At 45.9% G+C, this 23685-nt stretch overlaps 1 protein-coding gene across 3 annotated transcripts in view; it reads left to right on the top strand.

Moving 5' to 3' along the window:
- LOC139369460 (dual specificity protein phosphatase 8-like) overlaps positions 1 to 23685 on the top strand; it is a 63908-nt gene continuing 40223 nt past the window's right edge. The window contains exons 1-2 of one of the 3 annotated variants that reach the window (XM_071108723.1): positions 1 to 312; positions 11591 to 12012. In XM_071108723.1, coding sequence (XP_070964824.1) covers positions 11776 to 12012 — 237 coding nt within the window. In that variant the 5' untranslated portion in view covers positions 1 to 312; positions 11591 to 11775. Of the gene's footprint in view, positions 313 to 356; positions 398 to 758; positions 780 to 11590; positions 12013 to 23685 lie in introns of those variants that run through there. The other 2 variants (XM_071108727.1, XM_071108733.1) reach the window with 2 other exon arrangements.

Here is a 23685-nt window from a genome sequence, read left to right as displayed (position 1 = left end):
CTGTTTTCCAGGGACGTTAATGCCTAGTAAATGCAGATTGCTTATCTGTAATTGCGGCCACACTGCATGACCTATATACAAGCGAAACAATTGTAGTGCTTTAATGTGTTAATTTCCTTTACATTCCCAGCGCTGTCAACTTTGCGCTGTGACCACAGTGGCTCTGCTGTCGCACAGTGTTTCATTACCCTCGACCCATGACAAGTAAACAGTGACCAAAGTTAAAGCGCTTTGAAGAGGGCTGCCGTGACACACTGTTCCTTCACACATGGAGGTTAGCTGATCACAAATCACCAAGCCGGGGACACAGAGGTGAGTATTTGTGGAGCCACCCCCCCCCCCCCCCCCCCCCCCCCCCCCCTCTTGTGCAGCGTGTGATCAATCACTTCAATATAAGGTGATTTTCCCTAACCCTTACCCTTTTCCTAAACTTAACCCCAGTCTCCTAACCTGCTACGTTAATTATCATAACATGCTATGTAAGTTATCCTAACATACTACGAAAAAGTCACTTCGGTTTTAAAGTGGCGTGAAAATAGTTTTCCCCGTTTGTTTTCCAGTGATCGGTCAGCTATTTGTCAAATAATTCCTCCCCTTGCCTATTACGTTAGCAGGGGGCTAACGTTAGTTGGCTTGCTACAGTAGTGCGGCGTAGTTACGTCCCCCTGCCGTCTGTTAGTGCGCAGCCCCGTATAATGGAAAATAATCAAACCTGGGCTTATTTCTTCTTTATTTTTACAAATACCTGGTATCTTCGCATTTTTTCTTTTCATTTTACGGTAGGTGGAATGCAGTTATTTTTCTGTTTTTATTTTGGGGCTATTAATCATGTGCGCGATGAAAGGGTGGTCGTTTCGCATGTAGATATCCACACGTCACAACAGAACAGTAAATCTACTGCACCGCACTATCATTCTCAATTGACGCGCCCGCGCCTGTAGCCTATAATGTAGTCTAATTTTCCCCCCAAAATATACTACTAAACATTTGACCACAAATATGTCTATTCCATATCTGGTCTTTATTGTGGCAATATCTCCATTGGGTGTATTGCGGTGCGTTATTTTTGTGTTGCGGCTCGGTTTTATTGTCGCGTCTCTATTTATACTGGATCGTGGGGGAGCGGGTATTGTCACCAGGCCAGAACACCCCGTGGTTTTCATCGTGCTCAAAACCAGAAATACATCGACATAGGCTATATGTCTTAACATTTTATTTGTGGATATTTTTTCCCCCCTTCTATTATTTCCCTGCCTTTTATTGTTATGATCATGTTATTGACCTGTGATTTTATAACAACGTGAGGTAATAACACTATAGGCTACTGCTAATGTTGTCTTCGTTACGTGATTGTTTAAGTTGAGATATGAATGCTAGTGTCGCTGAGATACAGCTGTATTGGTCACGGAGAGCAGCCCTGTGTGACGTTATCTCCTGACGATGCTGTCCCTTCATAGCCACAGGGAGTAGGGGTGCTGCAGGGTGTGCTGAAGATCCCCCCCCCCCCCCCCCCCCCCCTAAAAACAAAACAAAAAAACAATCGCACCACCCTCAAACTACTTCTCGAGGCAATGTGTCCCTTACCCTGTTTATCAAAGCATTCGGAGTTGGCCTACCTCCTGCACTATCGGTACCTGGAGACAGCCCTAATAACGTTGATAGAACAGATACTCCCGTTCTAACCAGTGCTATCATGTTGTATGCTAAGCAGATAAAGCTGTAGGCGCTGTTGACAGCATTCATGCGTTGAACCAGATCTACGACCTTCGCTTGTAGGTTCACCTGAAAAGTAGACCGAGTGGGCTATGTAAGACTAGTGGAGATGATGAGGAGATGATGAACATCATTGCATACTGTTTGTGCGTGTCCTGTGTGTCACGGCAGGTGCAGCTACAGCACTGAGGGTGGTGATGCAATGTCTGTACGGTCTGCTTTCCCCTCTGAGAAGGTGCTGTAATAACAGCCGGTCATTACAGTATATGGTTATTGTGCTGTTTGAGTTCCGAGGGAGCGCTACACTGAACACGATGTGTGTGCGGGCGTTTCTGAGTGTGTGTGTGTGTAAACATTAAACAGCAACTGTGTACCGTGTACTTTACCTGTCCCTCAGATGTGTGGCCCTGTGCCTCACTGGATCCTAGGCGGTCCATTGGTAGCAGCACTGAATAAGTCCTGTGTGATGGTGGTCTCCTGTGGCTCAGTTGGTAGAGCATGTTGCTTACAATGTAAGTTGCTTTGGATAGACGTTTCTGCTAAATTGCATATGTTATTATTCTACTATGATGGCCCAGGGACAGGGGGGTAGATGTAAGTGCCGACACACGCACACACACACACACACACACAGTGGGGTTGAGAGATCAACTGGAGTTCTACATGTCTCTGTATCTGTCAGCTCAGCTCACTGACCCTGTTGTCATACCCCTGTCATTAGTATCCACACCCACACAATGGGCATGGAGTCTAGAGTCAGATTGAATCCTGCAAGGAAGTTCTCTAATCAACACGCTTAACAGTATTGCCTGAATACGTGTACGCTGTCAGTGAAACTATATTCGTTCATAAGGAAGGGTAGCTAGTATTTATTTACATTTTGGGTATTTTCTATTGGAAATCATTGTGGGTTTGGGTTAAGGAAATGAGAGCTTGGGATTGTAGGTTAACCACACATGAGATATGGCATTATTTATAGAAACATGATCGCCTCATGATCAATGGCCATAGTGTTCAATGAAGATTGTGTTCTTTGTTGAGCCGGGGTTGGATCTTGCTGTGGTCACCACTGTGGCATTTGTCGGAGCAAAATAGTCTTGTCAGATGTTACACTGGTTATGTTACACTGGTGTCCATATTGAACTGATTATCACAGCAGGAGCACTAGCCTTAGGCCCCAGGCCTGGAGGAGACCTGCCTGGGCTACATCTGTCTGCAGTGCCTTCCTTTCCTCCTCCCTTCATCGCCACTCAGGCCCTTATCTATAGTTTTTCCACATCCGTGCAGATGAAGAAAAGGAGTCAAGGGGAGGACTATTGAGATGCACCCATGTTTTGGTGGAGTTGTCATATAGGTGAAGGGAAAGAGGAGACGGCTCTGAAGTCATATGTGTATTGTGCTCTACAGATTCCCATGTTTTGGTTGAGTTGTTATAGGTGACTGCTGGTCAGTACAATAAAAGGGAAAGAGGACATGGCATGGGATGAATCAACTGTTTGTGTTACACAGATTCCTATGAGGTCTGTGGATGACGTTATTGGGAGTTGATGATTAACCCGGATGAAGTTACCTCGTCGTTGGGTGTCCTCCAGTTGATCTCTTTGTTTAACCACAGGGTTATGTGTAATTATTGGCCTTAAGAAGACAGCCAGCATTGAGTTGTTTATTTGAAATGTATTGAATAGAAATGACTTTATTACTAAATGTAATAACTAAAATCATTTACTCAGTTTGAGAGTGTTGGTTATTTTTTAATTCATGTTTCGTTACTCCTGGGCTACTACAGGACCTGAAGTTGCATATTTTTGTTAGCCTCGTCCTGACAATATATGAACCTGTTCCGATGCACTAGTAATTGGTTAGTTGTGTTGGGGCCAGCCTAAGTGGTGGTACCTTACCCTACCAGTACCCACTAAACAGCATCCTCCCTCCCTCTGTTCTCCCCATGCCCCCTGCTCTACCCTATACGGCTGTTTCTATGGCAACCCGAGAATCTGCTCCAGTCAGTTCCACCTGTTCCACTCTTCTGTTTCCAACTTCTCTTCTGTACATCCAAGATTTAAAAATAAAAACAGACTCCCGTTGGCTATTTTAGATAGTTAATTTTTTTCCTTCTAAATCTCTGAGTTTTTTTTTTGATGGTTTCTAAATACAAGATGGAGGAGACTTGTTATGCAGGAGAGGGAATGAAGTTGCCCTGTTCAATAAGGATACTGCGTTGCCATGTTGGATGGTGGAGGAAGCTGAGGTTGGGGCCTCCCCCTTCTCTGCTCTCTTACCTCCCTCTCAATCTAGACAAACAGAAGGCAATGAGAGGCAAGCTGTGGTGCAACAATGGCGTGATAGCTGGTACCTCTCTCCTCCCTGTTACAGATGTAACCTGCACACCCCTCCCCTCCCTGCCGTCCTTGTTGTCTGCATAAGAAAACGAGAGAGTGAGGGAGGGAGGGAGATGGGAGGGCGGGCTCTGGTGCCATTAGACATAAGCAGCGTCCGTGTGTGTGGTGCTCAGCCTGTTCTTTAGTACACTGCACTGTCTGTCTGTCTGTCTGAACGACTCAACTGCCATAGACATGCTATGCAATGTGATGTTATAAAGCGTCGTAAGGATGGCATAGGGATGCTAACATCCTTGGTGCAGTGAGGCTACACTAGCTGCTAGCTCAGGTGAGGAAACCAAATAGTTTTTTTTGTATTTGTGTGGGGGGGGGGGGGGGGGGGGGGACGGCGCATGTCTGGATTTTTGTTGACATGCATTGCATGTGATGTCTTTTGTTGGCCTTCTATGGGTTAGTCACATGTTATCACCCGGTACTCTACGCTGCACCTTAGAGACTGCTGCCCCAAATACATTGAACACTGGTCACTTTAATAAGGTTTACATACTGTTTTACCCACCTCATATGTAGACTGAGTGTACAAAGTGTACAAGTGTACAAAACATGAAGAACACCTGCTCTTCCCATGACATAGGCTGACCAGGTGAATCCAGGGGAACGCTGTGATCCGTTATTGAATGTCACTTGTTAAATCCACGTCAATCCGTGTAGATGAAATAGAAGAGACAAAGGATTTTTAAGTCTTGAGACAAGTGAGACATGGATTGTGTGTGTGTGTGCCATTCAGAGGCTGAATGGGCAAGGCAAAATATTTAAGTGCCTTTGAACGGGGTATGGTAGTAGGTGCCAGGCGCACTGGTTTGTGTCAAGAACTGCAACGCTGCTGGGTTTTTCATGCTCAACAGTTTCCCGCGTGTATCAAGAATGGTCCACCACCCAAAGGTCATCCAGCCAACTTGACACGACTGTGGGAAGCATTGGAGTCAACATGGGCCAGCATCCCTGTGGAAAGATTTCGACACCTTGTTGAGTCCATGCCCTGACGAATTGAGGCTGTTCTGAGGGCAAAAGAGGTGGGGGTTGCAACTCAATATTAGGAAGGTGTTCCTAGTGTTCAGTGTCATCTTATATAACTGCTGCTGTACACATCTTTTCTATTCATATACTGTCCATACTGTGTAAACCCACTATCATATACATATATATATTTGTATTCCAGACTCTGACATTGCTCATTGTGATGTTTGTTAATTTTTTTTTTTGGGGGGGGGGGCATAAGCATTTTGCTGCACCTGCAATAATAATTGCAAAATACAATATGTGTACGCAACCAATAAGATTTTATTTGTTGTTGCGTGTGCTTTAGATTTGTAACCATGCATATTGTGTATACGTGTGTCTACTCTTTCACGTCAAGACACGGTAAAGTAGAGCAGGGAATAGCGAGCACAAGACGTTGAAAAAGACATTACAAGATGTTGAAAAAGACGTCTTTTCAACCCCCAAAAAATATGTACTTCCAACGCCTTCAAAATATTTTGCTCATAGTAGTCCCAGTGACTTTGGGTTATGCTGGAGGAGTCCGTTAGCTCTACGTATAGTTAGTTAGTTCTTCCGTGGTCGAGATGCCGTGCTAGCACTGGGAGCGTTGCCAAGCAACCTCCTATCGTCTATATATCTCTTTTCTATCTCTCCTCTCTTCTATTTGCCCTCTCTTCTATCTTCCTCTCGCTCTCTCTCTCTTCAATCTCTCCTCTATGCTCCATCTGCACGGCTCTCTACCCCTCCCCAAGCCTGGAGCTAGCTGTGTTGCTAGGCTGAGAGGTCCTTGTGGAATAACAATCCCTCCTTTCCCCTCTTCTCCTACCCTCCCTGTGCGGGGGCGATATGTCATAGTAGGGGTTAAAGGTTGTTGAGTAGATCATGGCCCCCGTCCACGGACACTGCTGACTGACTGGCTGCTGACCAGAGCGCTCTCTTTCTATTTTGTCTGTCTCTCTTTCTGTCACCCACCAAGTCCCCACTATTCTACTGGACAGGACTGAATGTTTCTTGTTTCTCTCGCTCTCTGTCTCTCTCACGCACGCTTTTTCTCTCTCCCACCTCTCTCTCACACATACACACACAAATTCTTTCTCTTTCTCTCTCGCATAGTCTTTCATCCCCTCTCCCACTCCTTACACACATGCTGCCTTTCTTTCTCTCTGTCTCCATCTCTTCCCCCTCTCTCTTCCTCCCTTCCTCTCTGTGTTGTACATGGTTGTCAGTGTGTGTGTATGGTGAATGGTGCGCTCCGCAAAAAAAATGCTGGGTTGTTTGGTTGACCCAACTGCTGGGTTGCAGACGTTGGGTCACTTAGTTGGGTTGTTTTCTTTAAAAACTGCTGGGTTATTGATGCTGTGTGCTGAGTTATTGACTGCTGGGTTATTGATGCTGGGTGCTGAGTGATTGACTGCTGGGTTATTGCGATAAGATCCAGCGGGTCAGCTCAGAAGACCGGAGGTATGGCTTAGTATGAGCGTTGCTTTCAGATAGTTATTTTTGGCCACCCGTGAGACAATGTCATTCCGGTTCATTTGCTCTGTTGTATTGTTATCACATGTTAAGGTTGAACGCTGACACTTTTGATGCTTTGATAAGGCTTACACGAGTGTATGACTTCTCCAAAAACCTATGCATATCTCAATGTTGGAATATGTAAATACTAATGTTATACATTTCATATTAGAACATTTAATGTGCAAAAATATGAAAGTAAAATTCAAATTTTCAGTGTAAAAACTTAACATGATGAAATGGAATGACATTTACGGGTGGCCAAAAATTATTATTGGTATTTTTTATTAGGATCACGATTATATGTTGCGAAAGCCGCAGCTACTCTTCCATTCGGTCCACACAAAATATGAAACATGACATAATACAGAACATTAACTGGCATGAATAGTTCAAGGACAGAACTACATACATTTAAAACATCACACATAGCCTGCATATTAGTAAAAATGTTCCGGATCCCTCCGGTACCGTTGCTCGTTCCGTGTACCAGTTTCGGAAGGTCTACGTCATCGGCCTCTAGGCACTGAACTGTGTCATTACGCACACCTGGTTCCAATTCCTCACTGACTGTATTTGTATAAATGTGCCCTTTGTTTCACCATTGGGCTGCCGATTATTGTTCCAATGTCCTTTGGTTGTGTGAGTACCTTTGCCTTGTTGTTTTGGCTTTCGTGCCGCTTGTATTGTGCAGACGATTACGGGTCTCGTCCCGTGTATTTATTCAAGGTACTCCTCACTCTTTTGTTTGGGTTTCAACCCTGTGTTTTGTGTACGTGTTTGTTTGGTCTTCGTCCCCATGCCTTTACACGGCACACTGTAATTTGGGTCAACAAAAAACCCTATTACGCATTCCTGCGCCTGTCTCCTGATCCCTTTATACCAACGTGACAAAATACACACAAAATATCTAGGTCAAATAGGGAACAGGGGTTGTGTCGTGAGGTGTTGCTTTAAATGTTGTTGTTTTTTAAACAAAAATTGCTGTTCACTTGAGAAATCTGAGATGGGAGTTCCGTGCAATCATGGCTCTATTTAATACTGTACATCTTCTTGAATTTGGCGACTGTGAAAAGACCCTGGTGGCATGTCTGGTGGGGTAAGTGTGTGTGTCAGAGCTGTGCGTAAGTGGACTATGCAAACAATTTGGAATTTTCAACACCTTAATGTTTCTTATAAAAATAAGTGATGCAGTTAGTCTCTCCTCTACTTTTGGCCAAGAGAGACTGGCAGGCATAGTATTAATATTAGACCTGTGATTACAGTGACGATCAAGACATGCCGCTCTGTTCTGGGCCAATTTGAGCTTTTCGAGGTCCTTCTTTGCAGCACCTGGCCATATGACTGGGCAATAATCAAGATAAGACTAGAGCCTGCAGGACTTGCACTTCTGGAGTGTGGCATCAAAAAAGTCGAGCATCTCTTTATCACGGACAGACCTCTCCCAATCTTTACAACCATTGAATCAATATGTTTTGACCATGACAGTTTACAATACAAGGTAACACCAAGTAATTTAGTCTCAACTTGCTTCAGCTGAGGTCTAGAATAATTTGTACCAAATACAATGGTCTTAGTTTAAGAGATGTTCAGGACTAGTTTATTACTAGCCACCCATTCCAAAACTGACTGCAACTCTTTGTTTAGGAATGCAGTGATTCCACTATCTGTGGTTGCTGACGCATATAGGGTTGAATCATCAGCATACATAGACAGACGGGCTTTGTTTAATGCCAGGGACAGGTCATTAGTAAAAAATAAAATAGAGAAGAGTAAAGGGCGTGGACTTACAGTTTGTAATATTTCTGAAAGTCTCTTTTAGGACATCCACCCCATCTTGGGGGAATAGTAAACGGTTCTTAAGTTCTTAAGGTCCTGGACCTCTCTGGTCAAGTCCATCAGTATTTGGACAAAGCTCTTGGAAGCTATTTTCAACTGCTTATAGCAACTGCTTATAGCAACTGCTTATAGCAACTGCTTGTAGAACCCTCTTTGTTTGTTTAAAATGTCCTTCACTTGTGATAGAGAAACACTGTCCTCAATGTTATTCGGTGGCAATTTAGGCTAACGCTGGTACTCCACGCAGACAGGGCAGGTTGCAGGGCAGATGGAAACGGCAACAAACAGCAGAGATTTAGACAGCCACAAGGCTTTGTTCAAGCGTTCAGGAAACCTTTGCTAGCTTGATAGCTAGTTAGCAGCTAGGATAGCTGCTACGCCAAGCAGCTCTTCAGACTTTTGGTTGGCCTCGTCATGGGATCCAAATTCAAAAGGTAGCTGGTAATCAAACTTTTTTTTTTAAATAACACTTCTTCAGAGACTTTCAAAACAACAAACCGAGCTCTCCTTCGTTCAGCGTTCTGCACGCGTCACCTCTAATTAAGGTGATGTAACAGGGTGGATCAGTCAGAAAGCCGTGCCCCTAATAGGCCACACCTCCTGAAAATAACTTATAGTCCCAGTCTGTATTAGATAGAATGTCGCGGCCCTGCCTGCCAGGGGGGAAAACAACCCGTGGTTACTTAGGTCGCCTTTTTCAAACGCAATTTCCTTGTCGTGTGCTTGTTTTAATCAATTACGAAACTACATTTAAGAAAAGTACAACATGTCTAAAGATGACTTTTTCAACATTGCCTGCTCCCGAGCGTTCTCACTGCTTTGAAAAACGTAATATTGTAGTGCTCCCTTTTTGCCCCTTTTCATGACGGTGCTATCAACCATGTGACTGCTAGTTAGCTAGCCAAGACCAACGACACAAACGGACTCTAGCCACAGCTACAAGTAGCGAGTGGAGTTGCAAACTGACTATACTCGTCAAGTTAAATGTCTTCCCTGTAATGAAATGTTTTCCACACCCATCCAGTAGCTAGGTGTAGCCTACTTGGACACCGGGCCCCCACATTTCCCACTCTCCCATGCCTAATAGCCTGAAGCCACAGGGCTCTTCTCTCAGGCTTCATTTCCCCACGTGGAAGCATTGCAAACCGTAACTCGTAGGTCGGGATTTTTGACCTGCGTGCCTTTTTAAAAATGAAGACAGCAGCTTTATCGGCATGTTTTGTATGACTAAAAGTTGACGACGAAGTTGGCTTTTTTACAATGGGGGTCAATAGGACAGAATGTTTTCCCCAATTTGTGGGCGTGGTGGAGGGGAATTCCTTATTATTACGTGAATAGGGACTTGGAGTATGGATTAAATTTTTTTTTAAAGACTCAGCTACTGGGTCAACCTAACTGGGCCTCCCGAGTGGCGCAGCGGTCTAAGGCACTGCATCGCTGTGCTAGAGGCATCACTACAGACCTGGGTTCCGCAACCAGGAGACCCATGAGGCGGCGCACAATTGGCCCAGCGCTGTCCAGGTTAGGGGTTTGGCCCGGCTAAGATGTCCTTGTCCCATTGCGCTCTAGCGACTCCTTGTAGCGAGCCGGGCGCATGCACGCTGACATCGGTCGCCAGCTGGACGGCGTTTTCTCCGACACGTTGGTGCGACTGGCTTCCGGGTTAAAGCGAGCAGTGTGTGAAGAAGCAGCGCGGCTTGACGGGGTTATGTTTCGGAGGACGCACGGCTCTCAATCAAATACAATTTGATTTCATTTTGATTTGACAAGATTGTAATTACCAATTGGATATCACGAAATTAGGGAGAAAGAGGGGTAGAATTTTATATTTTTTTTATTAAAATGAAACATCAACAACCAATGGTTAAATTAACCCATGTTTGGGTAATCTAAACCACCCAACATGCTGGGTTATTCACGCAACCCAACTGGCAGGTACTGCAGTGTGTATGTTCACATGTGTATGCATGAAGTGTGTGTGTGTGTGTGTGTGTCAGCTGACAGTCTTGACAGTTGCGGGGGTGGTGGTGGGAGTAAAAGTGATTATGTGTGATAGATGAGAGGAGGCAGCCCATCAAGTTTGTAGAGGGTTCTCTGTGATAAATGACACACACACAGGGACACACACACACACACAGGCTGTTCATCTGTGCCCAGACCTGCTCTGTGAATTCTCTTCTCCCCCCCCCCCCCTCTCCTGGCTTAATTTATCTCAGCCCCTCAGTTTCCTGTTTCACGAGCTGCCACACAAGAGACCCTGCACCCACCACAACAAACACACACTGTTTCAATTATACCATGCGTACTAGTCCGTATATAAAGCGCCTGTCTATTGTTGTGATCTCACCTGCTAGTCTTGACGATAGCTCCCTCAGATCTCAGGACAGATTGAGCCCAGTGGATGATCCAGAGCCCTTGTGAAGTCTTAAAATAACATTTTATATCCATGTTTAGTACTCCAGTTATATTTAAATGTGAGGTGAGCGAAGTCTGCACATAAGACTGTAAATGCAAAAAATACTGCGCACACTTGACATTGAGATAATGGGACTGATGGCTGATGTGGTTTGTTTTATGTTGCTCTGATAGCAGCCCAGAGTCTGGTATACGTGATGGAAACATGGGGGACAATATGTTACTGTGTGGTGTCAATCATCACCAAGTCATGTTTCCAAACTTCTCAGGATGAATGTTTCAGTTCACCTTAAATCTGTCTTGTAATCCTTACACCCATGTGTTTCAAAACTCCAGCAAAGTTTAAAAAAATCTTCTACTTCATATTCATCATCTCCAGCACCACCCCAGCATCAACGTATGTGAAAATTGCTCGTTTCTATATTTTGTTGTGAAAAAAAAGATAGAGGAAGATATGTGTTTCCAATGACATCATCGGTGTGCATCGTGATTTTTTTTAAACAATTATAATTGGTTGATGATGTCATTGGAAACACTTTTCTTCTATATATTTTTACTACAAAAATTGTGACATTTTCCCTTTAAGGTTTCATCTCCTGAAAGTTAGTGGCAGCTCAGTTGCCACTAGTTTAGTGTTACAAAGCACTTCATTTATAGCCATCCACATGAAAAGGGACTCTATTGACCTTCTTCTCTCGCTTTTTTCCCCTCTTTGCTTCTCTCCTCAGACACCATGGATCTCCTGAGGCCTGCTCCAGTGGCAGTGGCTGCTCTCCTCCATTGACCTCCTCTCCTCTCGTCTCCTCTTCCTCCACCGATACTCCCTCTCTCCACTCATCCACCCCTCCCCCTCTCAACGCCACCCCTCCCCCGTCCATCCACCCATCCTCTTGCGACCCCTCGTTGTGGCATCATGGCGGGGGAGAAGGGACCAGCCAGGCGGAGCGCCATGGACATAAAGCGCCTGGCAGGGTTGATCCAGAGGGGGGCGGGGCGCCTGCTGGTGATTGACAGCAGGACCTTCTCGGAGTACAACGCGTCCCACATACAGGGGGCGGTCAACGTGTGCTGCTCCAAGCTGGTGAAGCGGCGACTGCAGCAAGACAAGGTGTCCGTCACCGAGCTACTGCAGCCCAATGGCAAGGTCAAGGTAGGTCAAGGGGTCAGGGGTTAGAGGTCTGAGGGTGGATGTGAGTCCCCATTTATTGTCCTTGAAGAAGAAATTTGTTCAACAGTTCACCAGGGATGATGGTCATGCTGGCCAAGGGTCTGCCCACGTCGTATCACTTTATGTCTATGTTCTAGGACAGTGTTTCCCAACCCTGGTCCTCAAGTACCCCCAACACTACACATTTTTACTGTAACCCTGGACAAGCACACCTGAATCAACTTGTCAACTAATCATCAGGCCCTCAATGAGCTGAATGAGGTGCGTTTTGTCCAGGGCTACAATGAAAATGTGTACTGTTGGAGATAGTCGAGGACCAGGAAACACTGTTCTAGGAGTCCAGTACCAGACATCCATTAATGTTCTCCGATGCTGCTCCGGTAGGAGTCTGTTACGTGCTGTTCTGTGTTGTGTGGTTAGTCTGGATCGCTCTGGCGAGCGTCTTCTCTGCCCTGGATCTCTGGGTGCTATATTTGGCTGGCAGGCAGTTGTACTGTAGGTTTTTATTGCTTATTAGTGGCCCTGAAACTGGATCCTCCCTTTTTCCATGACTTCTGCTCCCAATACGACAGCCTTTTTTCCCCCGTAGCACGGCCATGGCATGCGACATAACTCCTGTATTTTTAGTCACTGTGTGAAACTGGAGAAACTCAGCGGGGAATCCCAAGTGTGTATGATGTGTGTCTGCCTGTTTGTGCGTGCGTGTGTGTGTGCTCTATCCAGGGGTTTTACCTGACACATAAAATACAATTTGTCACATACTTAGGAAACAAAAGGTAGACTAACAGTGAAACGCAATACGCACTGGCCCTTCCCAACAATGCACAGGGAAAAAATGAAAAGATTTGGAGAAAAAAAGGAATCCATCACAACAGAGCTGTGGAAATTCCATCCTCCTTCCTACAGCGGCACCAAGACAGACACAGTGCTGTAGTGGCATAGTTTGAACGTAATCCAACCAAAAATGCCAAAGAACACGGCCAGAGCATTGCTTCTGCGATGCTATCGGAGCCAGATGACACATTGCCCTTTAGTGTCATGAAGACGGAAACATTTGGTGGGATTTCCTTTTTAGGTGTGACACAGGCAGTTTGAGTGGTAGCTCATAAAAACCAGTGGTCTACTTCCTGATGTGAACCACCTGACCCTGGATGCCTGACCTACCATGTATGAGTGTGTCTCGTGCTCCCTCTCGTTCTCTCTTTCCCTTCCTTAGCAGGTTATATTAATGCTTTAATCACCTGGAGTCACTCTCTCCAACGCATTCTGTAAATGTAAATTAACTGTGAAAATTAGAGGTGTCTGACATGAGTGGAAGCAGCATCGCCTTAGACCGCCAGTCAACTTAATTAAAATATGCTTTATTTTCAATACTTCTGGATGTCATTGTTCCCTGGGATTGGAAGACACCCTTAGCTTGACATGCTCACTCTCTCGCCTCCTCTCTTCGTCTATATTTCCCCCCCCCCCCACACTCTCTCTCTCTCTCTCTCTCTCTCTCTCTCACCCTCTTTCTTTCTCTCTCTCACCCTCTTTCTTTCTTTCTCTCTCTCACCCTCTTTCTTTCTCTCTCTCTCTCTCTCTCACTCATTCTCAGATTCAAATATGCTTCATTGGCATACTGCCAATTCTCAGGCTTACAACCCGGTTAGGTTAGAGCCATTATTATCCTGAGCAGGATGTTGTTGCGCAACCCTTCTTTTAATAGACCAATGGCTAAGGTCCTCCAGTCAGTGTGTAGAGACCTTGGTCTGGTTGGGATGCTAGAAGTTGTAAACATAGTCATTTAATCTGTCAAAGCCTCTTATAGAACTATTTTGTTATTGACAGCGACGATACACTGAGTATACCAAATATTAGGAACACTTTCCTAATATTGAGTGGCACCCCCCCCCCCCCTTTGTCTTGCCCATTCACCCCTTTGAATGGCACACATACAAAATCCATGTCAAAATCCTTCTTTAACCCATCTCCTCCCCTTCATCTATACTGATTGATGTAGATTTCACAAGTGACATCCGTAAGAGATCATAGCGTTCACCTGGATTCACCTTATCAAATCAAATTTTATTAGTCACATGCGCCGAATTCAACAGGTGTAGACCTTAAAGTGAAATGCTTACTTACGAGCCCCTAACCAACAGTGCAGTTTTAAAAAATATGGATAAGAATAAGAGATAAAAGTAACAAGTAATTAAAGAGCAGAAGTAAATAACAATATATACCAGGGGGTGCCGGTACAGAGTCATTGTGCGGGGGCACCGGTTAGTTGAGGTTGTATGTACATGTAGGTAGAGTTAATTAAAGTGACTATGCATAGATGACAACATAGAGTGGCAGTGGTGTGGAGAGGGGGGGGGGGGGGGGCAATGCAAATAGTCTGGGTAGCCATTTGACTAGATGTTCAGAAGTCTTATGGCTTGGGGGTAGAATCTGTTTAGAAGCCTCTTGGACCATTGACAATTTTTAGGGCCTTCCTCTGGATGGCAGGAGGCTTGGCCCCAGGGATGTACTATCCTCTGTAGCGCCTTGCGGTCAGAGGCCGAGCAGTTTGCCATACCTGGCGGTGATACAAACAGTCAGGAAGCTCTCGATGGTGCAGCTGTAGAACCTTTTGAGGATCTGAGGACCCATGACAAATCTTTTCAGTCTCCTGAGGGGGAATAGGCTTTGCCGTGCCCTCTTCACAACTGTCTTGGTGTGCTTAGACCATGTTAGTTTTAGGTGACGTGGACACCAAGGAACTTGAAGCTCTCAACCTGCTTCACTACAGCCCCGTCGATGAGAATGGGGGCGTACTCGGTCCTCTTTTTCCTGGCACCACACGGTTCCTTTTTCAGTCCTCTTCATCTCCTTTGTCTTGATCACGTTGAGGGAGAGGTTGTTGTCCTGGCACCTCACGGCCAGGTCTCTGACCTCCTCCCTATAGGCTGTCTCGTTGTTGTCGGTGATCAGGCCTACCACTGTTGTGTCATCTGCAAATGTAATGATGGTGTTGGAGTCGTGCCTTGCCGTGCAGTCATGAGTAAATAGGGAGTACAGGAGGGGGCTGAGCACGCACCCATGAGGGGCCCCTGTGTTAAGGATCAGCGTGGCGGATGTGTTGTTACCTACCCTTACCACCTGGGGGTGGCCCGTCAGGAAGTCCAGGATGATGCCTATGTCATGGGAAGAACAGGTGCTCTTAATGTTTTGTATACTCAGTGTACATATGAAGTGGGTAAAACAGTATGTAAACATGCGTCTGTAACTTTCCCACTCCATCATTATTCACTATTCATTCAGGGTTATCCGTAATCATGGTAGCATCCACATTAATGTAGAAGTGTTTAGAAACGTATTCTATTCTTATCTACAATAAAAGGGACTCCAAAATGTCACAATAATACATGATGAATCATTCATTTCTAATGGGGCTGAGAGGCTGACAGGTCTCACAGTGGTAAGGCACCCTGTGGGGTGTCCCTCTTTCCTTCCCTCTCTCTCTCTCCATCTTCCTCACACGCTATCTGTTTTATTTCATCCTTTCTCTTTCTCTGTTTATCTTTTCACTGCACTGCTCTCTCACACACTCTGTCTCTCAGTCCTGGTGCCCCCCCGCCTCTATTTCATCATCTCTCTATCAACATCCCACTTTCCGCTCTTTCTCTGTTCCTCTTTTCTCTCTTTCTTCCCAGCATTGCCCTGTGGCTGGCTAGCTGTTGTTATTACCCCCCCCCCCCCCCCCCACAGTAAAGAAGATAATGCTGCCGATTTAATGGTAGGCTGGATAAAGCTGGAACTAGCCGGGTGAGAGGGAAGGTCCACACGGCCCCAGAGAGTCCTTTGTTATTGGCTAAGCATGACATCATCCCCCTTTGTGTGGCCACTGGCAGGCCGCGAGTTGGGCACGTGCAGACCGGCTGTGTGGTGTTAATGCAGGCTCCCGCCCAACCCACCACAAACACCCCCACACAGCCTGCCAAGGAAGCAAAGGACACCATAGTGGGTCTTTGTGGGATTGAATGTAGGAAGCTGAAGGGGGAGGGAGCGAGAGAGGTTGTAGTCATGGGTGGGCTACCTCCTGCCTGCATCCCATTGAGTGAAAATGGCAGGCGTCCCCCAAGGCTCTATGCTCGGCCCTTTCAGATTTCATCATCACAGGGTTAGGTTCAGTGAACTATGTGTATGGACTGGAATCAAAATGGTGTCTCCCCTCCCTCCCTACATAACCCCCATGTAGTTCACTGGCAGGCTCTAGTAAACTAGGTCAGTTAAATACAGTAGGCTGTGTGTGACCGTATTTGTGTGTGGTGTGTGGGTGAACCTTGAGCTCCACAGCATCATGGCTCCCTAGTCAAAGACTGTTTTATGGTCAGGCTGGGTGGTTTCTTGGCTTAAGCGACGCTAATCCCTCCACACTGCTCAATGTTGCTGAATGTGGTGTAAGAGTGAGCCTGGACCAGGGCAAGGCCTAACAGATGGCGTGGAGATTGACTAGCTCCAGTCAGGGCCATGGAGACACTTATACCCGCTGAATGTGGTGTAAGAGTGAGCCTGGACCAGGGCAAGGCCTAACAGATGGCGTGGAGATTGACTAGCTCCAGTCAGGGCCATGGAGACACTTAGACCCGCCCTTTAGGGAAGCCACCATACTCTCCTGTTCTCTACTGTAGTACTATATTGTACTATGTAGACTGACAGACACAGTGTAGCTCAGACAAAAAACTAAAGTCGCACATGCTCGTTTTTTGCCCCTCTCTCTCCAGTTCATCAGCAGTTGTTTCAGTCTCTACTGACGACCCTTTACTGAGGTTCAATTGTCACCGGTTAGTCTTTGATGGTAATTGGTCCATTTGGCCGAAGACTGGGTTCCGGCAGCACGTGTCCCATAAAGCCGTTTACTAAATAAGGATCTCCGTAACTTCTACTTAAGGTCCACCATATGCCACCTCCCAGCTAAGGATCCTGGGTAATGACTTAATGTAGTGCAATGCTTCGTGGGTCACCCAGAAGACACATGCGTTGTCGTGCCCTTACTAGACATGACAAATATCTTCCATAATTTGTCTTGAATATGGATGAGACATTAAAAAAAATGGATACATTTACATGATGCGTATGATAAGTACCATATCCCGAACCATAGATGTGTGTAATTTGCATTCACTCTAGGTAGTAGTGACTGAAAGTGGATTGTCAGTTCACCGTATCATTCTCATTTCAACCCGAGACTCCAGTATACAATAGGTTGCACAGGTGTCATATTCTGACCCGTTGATATGTTATTTCCAGGTAGTGGTGGTGACGGAGTAAACGTACCAGAGGATAGTGTCGTACTGAAGTCCATCCAGGTACAGCAGTGTAGACATAGTTTTTAGGTCCATTTCCAGTTCTAATTAGGTTTACAGTAACATGCCTATTGCACCACTCAGGGTAACCCAGTGTGTGTCACAGCCATGTTGACCGTAAGGAGGGCACAGCAGGGTTTTGGGGGATTTCCTTTAGGGCAGACGATTTAGTCAACCTTACATTTTAGCCCAGCCGTGACCAACGCTGTGTTTTCATTCCCACAAGTGATGTCATCAAGTGGTGAGTCACGTGTCATACGGTGTGTGGTTTGTCACACGGTGAACCTGACCTGACCTGACTGACGAGAAACAGGATGTGTTGATGCTGGTAAAGCCTGGTTAAGACACACAACAACAGGGAGAGACTAAAGGGTCACTCCAGAACCAGAAGAGCTGGGAAGAAAATGCACTCAGATGGCCAGTTTATTAGGTACACCCATCTACTACCGGGTCAGAACCCCATTTGCCTCCAGAACAGCCTGAGTTCTTTGGGGCATGAAAACGTTGCTCAATTTGTATCCAGGAAAACATTCCCCACACCATTACACCACCGCCACCAGCCTGTACCGTTGACACCAGGCAGGATGGGGCCATGGACTCATGCTGCTTATGCCAAATCCTGACTCTGCAATCGACATTACGCAACAGGAACCGGGATTTGTCGGACCGGCAATATTTTTCCACTCCTCAATTGTCCAGTGTTGGTGATTGCGTGCCCACTGGAGTTGCTTCTTCTTGTTTTTAGCTGATAGGAGTGGAACCCGGTGTGGTCGTCTGCTGCGATAGCCCATCCATGACAAGGACTGCCGAGTTGCTCGTTCCCGAGATGCCGTTCTGCACACCACTGTTGTACTGCGCTGTTATTTGTCTGTTTGTGGCCCGCCTGTTAGCTTGCACCATTCTTTCCATTCTCCTTTTCACCCACGGGACTGCTGCTGATTGGATGTTTTTTTGTTTGTTGCACCATTCTTGGTCAACCTTACATACTGTTGGTGCGTTGAAAAGTCCAGGAGGCCGCTCAAAGTCGCTCAGGTCACTTGTTTTGCCCAGCATTCAATCAAACAGTAACTGATTGCCTTGATGTCTGTCTGCCCACTTCATATAGCACGCCACGGTCACATTTTACATTGTCTGTAGGGGCGAACCATTTTCTTGAACGAGGCCAACCGGTGTTTATGCCATGTTTTCTCACTTTTCGGTTTAAAAGTGGCCTGAGCGAGACGCACACAGTGAACGGCAGCGAAGGGAAAGGGGGGGGGGGTATGGAGAAGAAGGTAGAGAATGACAGAGAAGGAGTGTGGGAGAGATGTGTTGTCCTGTGATGTGAAACATGGCCATGCCGGTGTGACAAGGTTGGCCCATGTGACACATTACCTCTTGAACTACAAGATGCACGTGCCCCTTTTTATTGGACAGGTGTGTGTGTGTGTGTGTGTGTGTGTGTGTGTGTGTGTGTGTGTGAGAGAGATTGTGGGTGAGGGGCAGTGGGAAAGTCCCTTTATGGTGCCCATTCGTGGTGTACGGTCATCATCGGTCATTGGAGTGATTCGGGTCACTCGATCTGTCACACCCTCTAGCAGCAAATGATAGAGGGGACCTTTGCCCAAACACGTCTGAGCGCACGCACACACACACACACACACACACACACACACACACACACACACACACACACACACACACACACACACACACACACACAGCAGTGCCAGCTGCCAGTGCCAATCAATGACATCATATCACCATTGAGTGTTATCTTTACTGACGGGCTGTATGTATCACACCCTGCTAGTGGACTCTGCTAGTGGACTCTGCTAGTGGACCCTGCTAGTGGACCCTGCTAGTGGACCCTGCTAGTGGACTCTGCTAGTGGACTCTGCTAGTGGACTCTGCTAGTGGACCCTGCTAGTGGACCCTGCTAGTGGACTCTGCTACAGCGCTTTGATGGTTAGAACCGTCACCCACCTGCAACAATCTACTGGGAATCACATGGACAGATAATAACTGCCTGTGGGGACTGGGAGGCAACAGATCACTGAACTTGTTCCATGAATTCCTGACCTCTGAGGTTTTCATGTCTGATAGTAGCACTGTGGTGATGTTGGGTGACCAACACACACACACACTCAGCTCTGCATTACCCTTGTGACCAATGACCCAGTGTGTGTGTGTGTGTGTGTGTGTGTGTGTGTGTGTGTGTGTGTGTGTGTGTGTGTGTGTGTGTGTGTGTGTGTGTGTGTGTGTGTGTGTGTGTGTGCATCTGCGTTTGGCATTCCAAGGTCCTTTCTGCAGCACCTAATCTCACGTTTCTCCTGTCCGTCTTCTCTGCAACAATACACCTGTTTCTGCTCTATAGCACTCCCGTCTTCTCTGCAACAATACACCTGTTTCTGCTCTATAGCACTCCCGTCTTCTCTGCAACAATACACCTGTTTCTGCTCTATAGCACTCCCGTCTTCTCTGCAACAATACACCTGTTTCTGCTCTATAGCACTCCCGTCTTCTCTGCAACAATACACCTGTTTCTGCTCTATAGCACTCCCGTCTTCTCTGCAACAATACACCTGTTTCTGCTCTATAGCACTCCCGTCTTCTCTGCAACAATACACCTGTTTCTGCTCTATAGCACTCCCGTCTTCTCTGCAACAATACACCTGTTTCTGCTCTATAGCACTCCCGTCTTCTCTGCAACAATACACCTGTTTCTGCTCTATAGCACTCCCGTCTTCTCTGCAACAATACACCTGTTTCTGCTCTATAGCACTCCCGTCTTCTCTGCAACAATACACCTGTTTCTGCTCTATAGCACTCCCGTCTTCTCTGCAACAATACACCTGTTTCTGCTCTATAGCACTCCCGTCTTCTCTGCAACAATACACCTGTTTCTGCTCTATAGCACTCCCGTCTTCTCTGCAACAATACACCTGTTTCTGCTCTATAGCACTCCCGTCTTCTCTGCAACAATACACCTGTTTCTGCTCTATAGCACTCCCGTCTTCTCTGCAACAATACACCTGTTTCTGCTCTATAGCACTCCCGTCTTCTCTGCAACAATACACCTGTTTCTGCTCTATAGCACTCCCGTCTTCTCTGCAACAATACACCTGTTTCTGCTCTATAGCACTCCCGTCTTCTCTGCAACAATACACCTGTTTCTGCTCTATAGCACTCCCGTCTTCTCTGCAACAATACACCTGTTTCTGCTCTATAGCACTCCCGTCTTCTCTGCAACAATACACCTGTTTCTGCTCTATAGCACTCCCGTCTTCTCTGCAACAATACACCTGTTTCTGCTCTATAGCACTCCCGTCTTCTCTGCAACAATACACCTGTTTCTGCTCTATAGCACTCCCGTCTTCTCTGCAACAATACACCTGTTTCTGCTCTATAGCACTCCCGTCTTCTCTGCAACAATACACCTGTTTCTGCTCTATAGCACTCCCGTCTTCTCTGCAACAATACACCTGTTTCTGCTCTATAGCACTCCCGTCTTCTCTGCAACAATACACCTGTTTCTGCTCTATAGCACTCCCGTCTTCTCTGCAACAATACACCTGTTTCTGCTCTATAGCACTCCCGTCTTCTCTGCAACAATACACCTGTTTCTGCTCTATAGCACTCCCGTCTTCTCTGCAACAATACACCTGTTTCTGCTCTATAGCACTCCCGTCTTCTCTGCAACAATACACCTGTTTCTGCTCTATAGCACTCCCGTCTTCTCTGCAGTAGCAGTTGAAACCATTGCGTTTCTACCCAGAACATTTCAAGCTCTCACTGCATGCCATTTCCCCCTACTTGCCTGTGTCATGTTTGTTGCTCATACAGTTATATTTGAAGCCAGACATCTCGCTGTTGTACACAGAGAGTACTTCAGCTGAGAGGGTGAGGTCTTAGAGTCACAGAGGGAAAAGGTTTTTTATCTTCTGTCGTACATTTTTTATATTGCTCATTTCCCAGGCAATGTGAGGATACAGTCCTCTCTATTTCTCTGCTTCTCTCGTTCCCCCTCCCTCCTTATCTCTGCGGAGGTGGGAATGCAGACGACATGATGAGCCACTTTTCTCTATTTACATCCTGCTGTGATGCCAGCTCACTGTTGGCATTTTGACTTCCACGCTCTATCGTTTTTTTGCCCCTCTCTCTCTCTCTCTCTCTCACGCTGTTTCTCTCTCTCTCTCTCTCTCTCTCTCTCTCTCTCTCTCTCTTTTCTCTCTCTCTCTCTCGCGCGCTGTTTCTCTCTCTCTCTCTCTCTCTCTCTATCTGTTTCTCTCTCTCTCTCTCTCTGTTTCTCTCTCTCTCTCTCTCTGTCACGCCCAGACCTTAGAGATCCTTTTTATGTCTCTACTTGGTTTGGTCGGGGTGTGATTTGGGGTGGGTATTCTATGTTCTGTTATTTGTATTTCTATGTCTGGCCGGGTAGCGTTCTCCGGGTAGGGTTCTCAATCAGGGACAGCTGTCTATCGTTTTGTTCGGGCGTCTTTTCTAATAAAAAGAAAATGTACGCTCACCACGCTGCGCCTTGGTCCTCTTCTTTCAACGGCCGTGACACTCTCTCTCCCCCTCTCTTTCCCTCCTTTTATCTGTCTCTCCTTCTCTGTTATTCCTATGTAACACCTGCAGTGTTAGTGGTAGAACAGCAGTATAGTAGTGTAGTGCTGCAGCCTGCAGGCTGGTGAAGGTGAGGGACTGAGCTGGTTCGTATGCTGTAGTAGGTCGACTCCAGAGGTTATTAACCTCTAACAATGCAGTAATCATGCAGATACTGTAGTACTGTCTCTGTACCAGGGTTGGGCTCAAATCAGAATTTTGGAATTGACTCCCATTCAACTCATGGCTTGAAATTCTAATTGAATTGGCCACACCCCACAGGATGTAGAATTGGAATTTGAGTGACAGGAAGTAGAATTTCAGTGCAATTCAAAGAAATTCCACTCAGTCATAGAACATCAGTTTCATTGAATCTGACAGGTCGCACTTCCAGATACCAAAGGATATATCACTTTTAACCTTCATGCTTAGATTAGCCAATTATATTTCCACCAACCATTTCATTTGTTTGGCTTCTTTTAGAAGACCTCAGAGTCAACTTGACGGTTCAACTAATGCATTCTGGGAAATGTTGTATTTTTCCAATATTGAACAAAATGTAAGTGATTAATTAAATATAATAATTTAGTATATTTGCATACAGGTTTTGTTTTCCTTAATAATTAATTTTAAGATTTTGTCCTGAAAATTAATTGTTTCAACATTTTATATTCATGTATATAACGACATGTTTTATGTACAATATGAATATTTATATAGACTACACCTAATATGGAATAGAATAGGCATTTGAATTTCAGTGAATTAAATTAAATTTCCTTTCATTCAAATTCGAATTACAATTCTGTATTCTGCTTACTACTTCAATTCAAATTCAATTCAATTGAAGAATTGAATTGGAATGTGAGGCATTCTCAGAAGAAGGAAGGTGGTCTAAGGGTGAAAGTGAAGATTTATATCTTCTTGAATTAGGAATATTGTACAATTGTCTGAACCCCCGTACAGCAACGATGCATCTTGGGATACCTGTGCAGGTGAATGTGATAATTTGGGAAAGGAAACTTCCTCCTGGGGACATCACCTTAAGGATTAAAGGACAGCCTTTAACAGTGACCCATTTACACTTATGTACAGTAGACGTGTGTGTGTGGGGGGGGTCAGAGTGAGAAGCTGTTCTGTAATCCTCAGGTGGTGATTTCACCCTCTAGCTGTAGCTCTGATCCCATTAGGATGGAACACCTTGTGCAGGGGGGGGGGGGGGTGATATCAGGGGTGAGAGGAGGGGGAGATGGGAGTGTCTCAGTAGGGGTTAGGGTGGAGGCCCTGTTGACCTTTAACACACACACACCCCACACACACACACAAACGTATCCTGTAGAGTATCAGGCTGGGCTTCAGATAGAATCAGTGGACTGAATGGTTCAGGTGACCGCTTTATTGGAGGTTGTGTTGAAACACAGAGTAGACGCTCAGGTTGAGATGCTATCGCCGCTCTCTTGGCTCACTGAACACGCACGAGGAAAAAGACTGGTGACAACAGTGTAAAAGAGGTGTCATGCATGTTTTGTAGATGTGTTATAAACATGTCACAGGGGTTTTTTTTAAAAAGGGATACTTCGGGATTTTTTGGCAGCAATGCCCTTTATTTCCTTCCCCAGAGTCAGGTAAACTCGTGGATACCATTCTTATGTCTCTGTGTCCAGTATGAAGGAAGTTAGAGGTAGTTTCGAGAGCCAATGCTAACTAGCGTTAGCGCTAGCGCTAGTTAGCAACTTCC

The sequence above is a fragment of the Oncorhynchus clarkii genome, chromosome 2 (genome assembly GCF_045791955.1).
Source record: "Oncorhynchus clarkii lewisi isolate Uvic-CL-2024 chromosome 2, UVic_Ocla_1.0, whole genome shotgun sequence".
Lineage (NCBI taxonomy): Eukaryota > Metazoa > Chordata > Actinopteri > Salmoniformes > Salmonidae > Oncorhynchus > Oncorhynchus clarkii.
The sequence above is the reverse complement of the archived record's forward strand: the minus strand, read 5'-3'. Positions and strand labels throughout refer to the sequence as shown.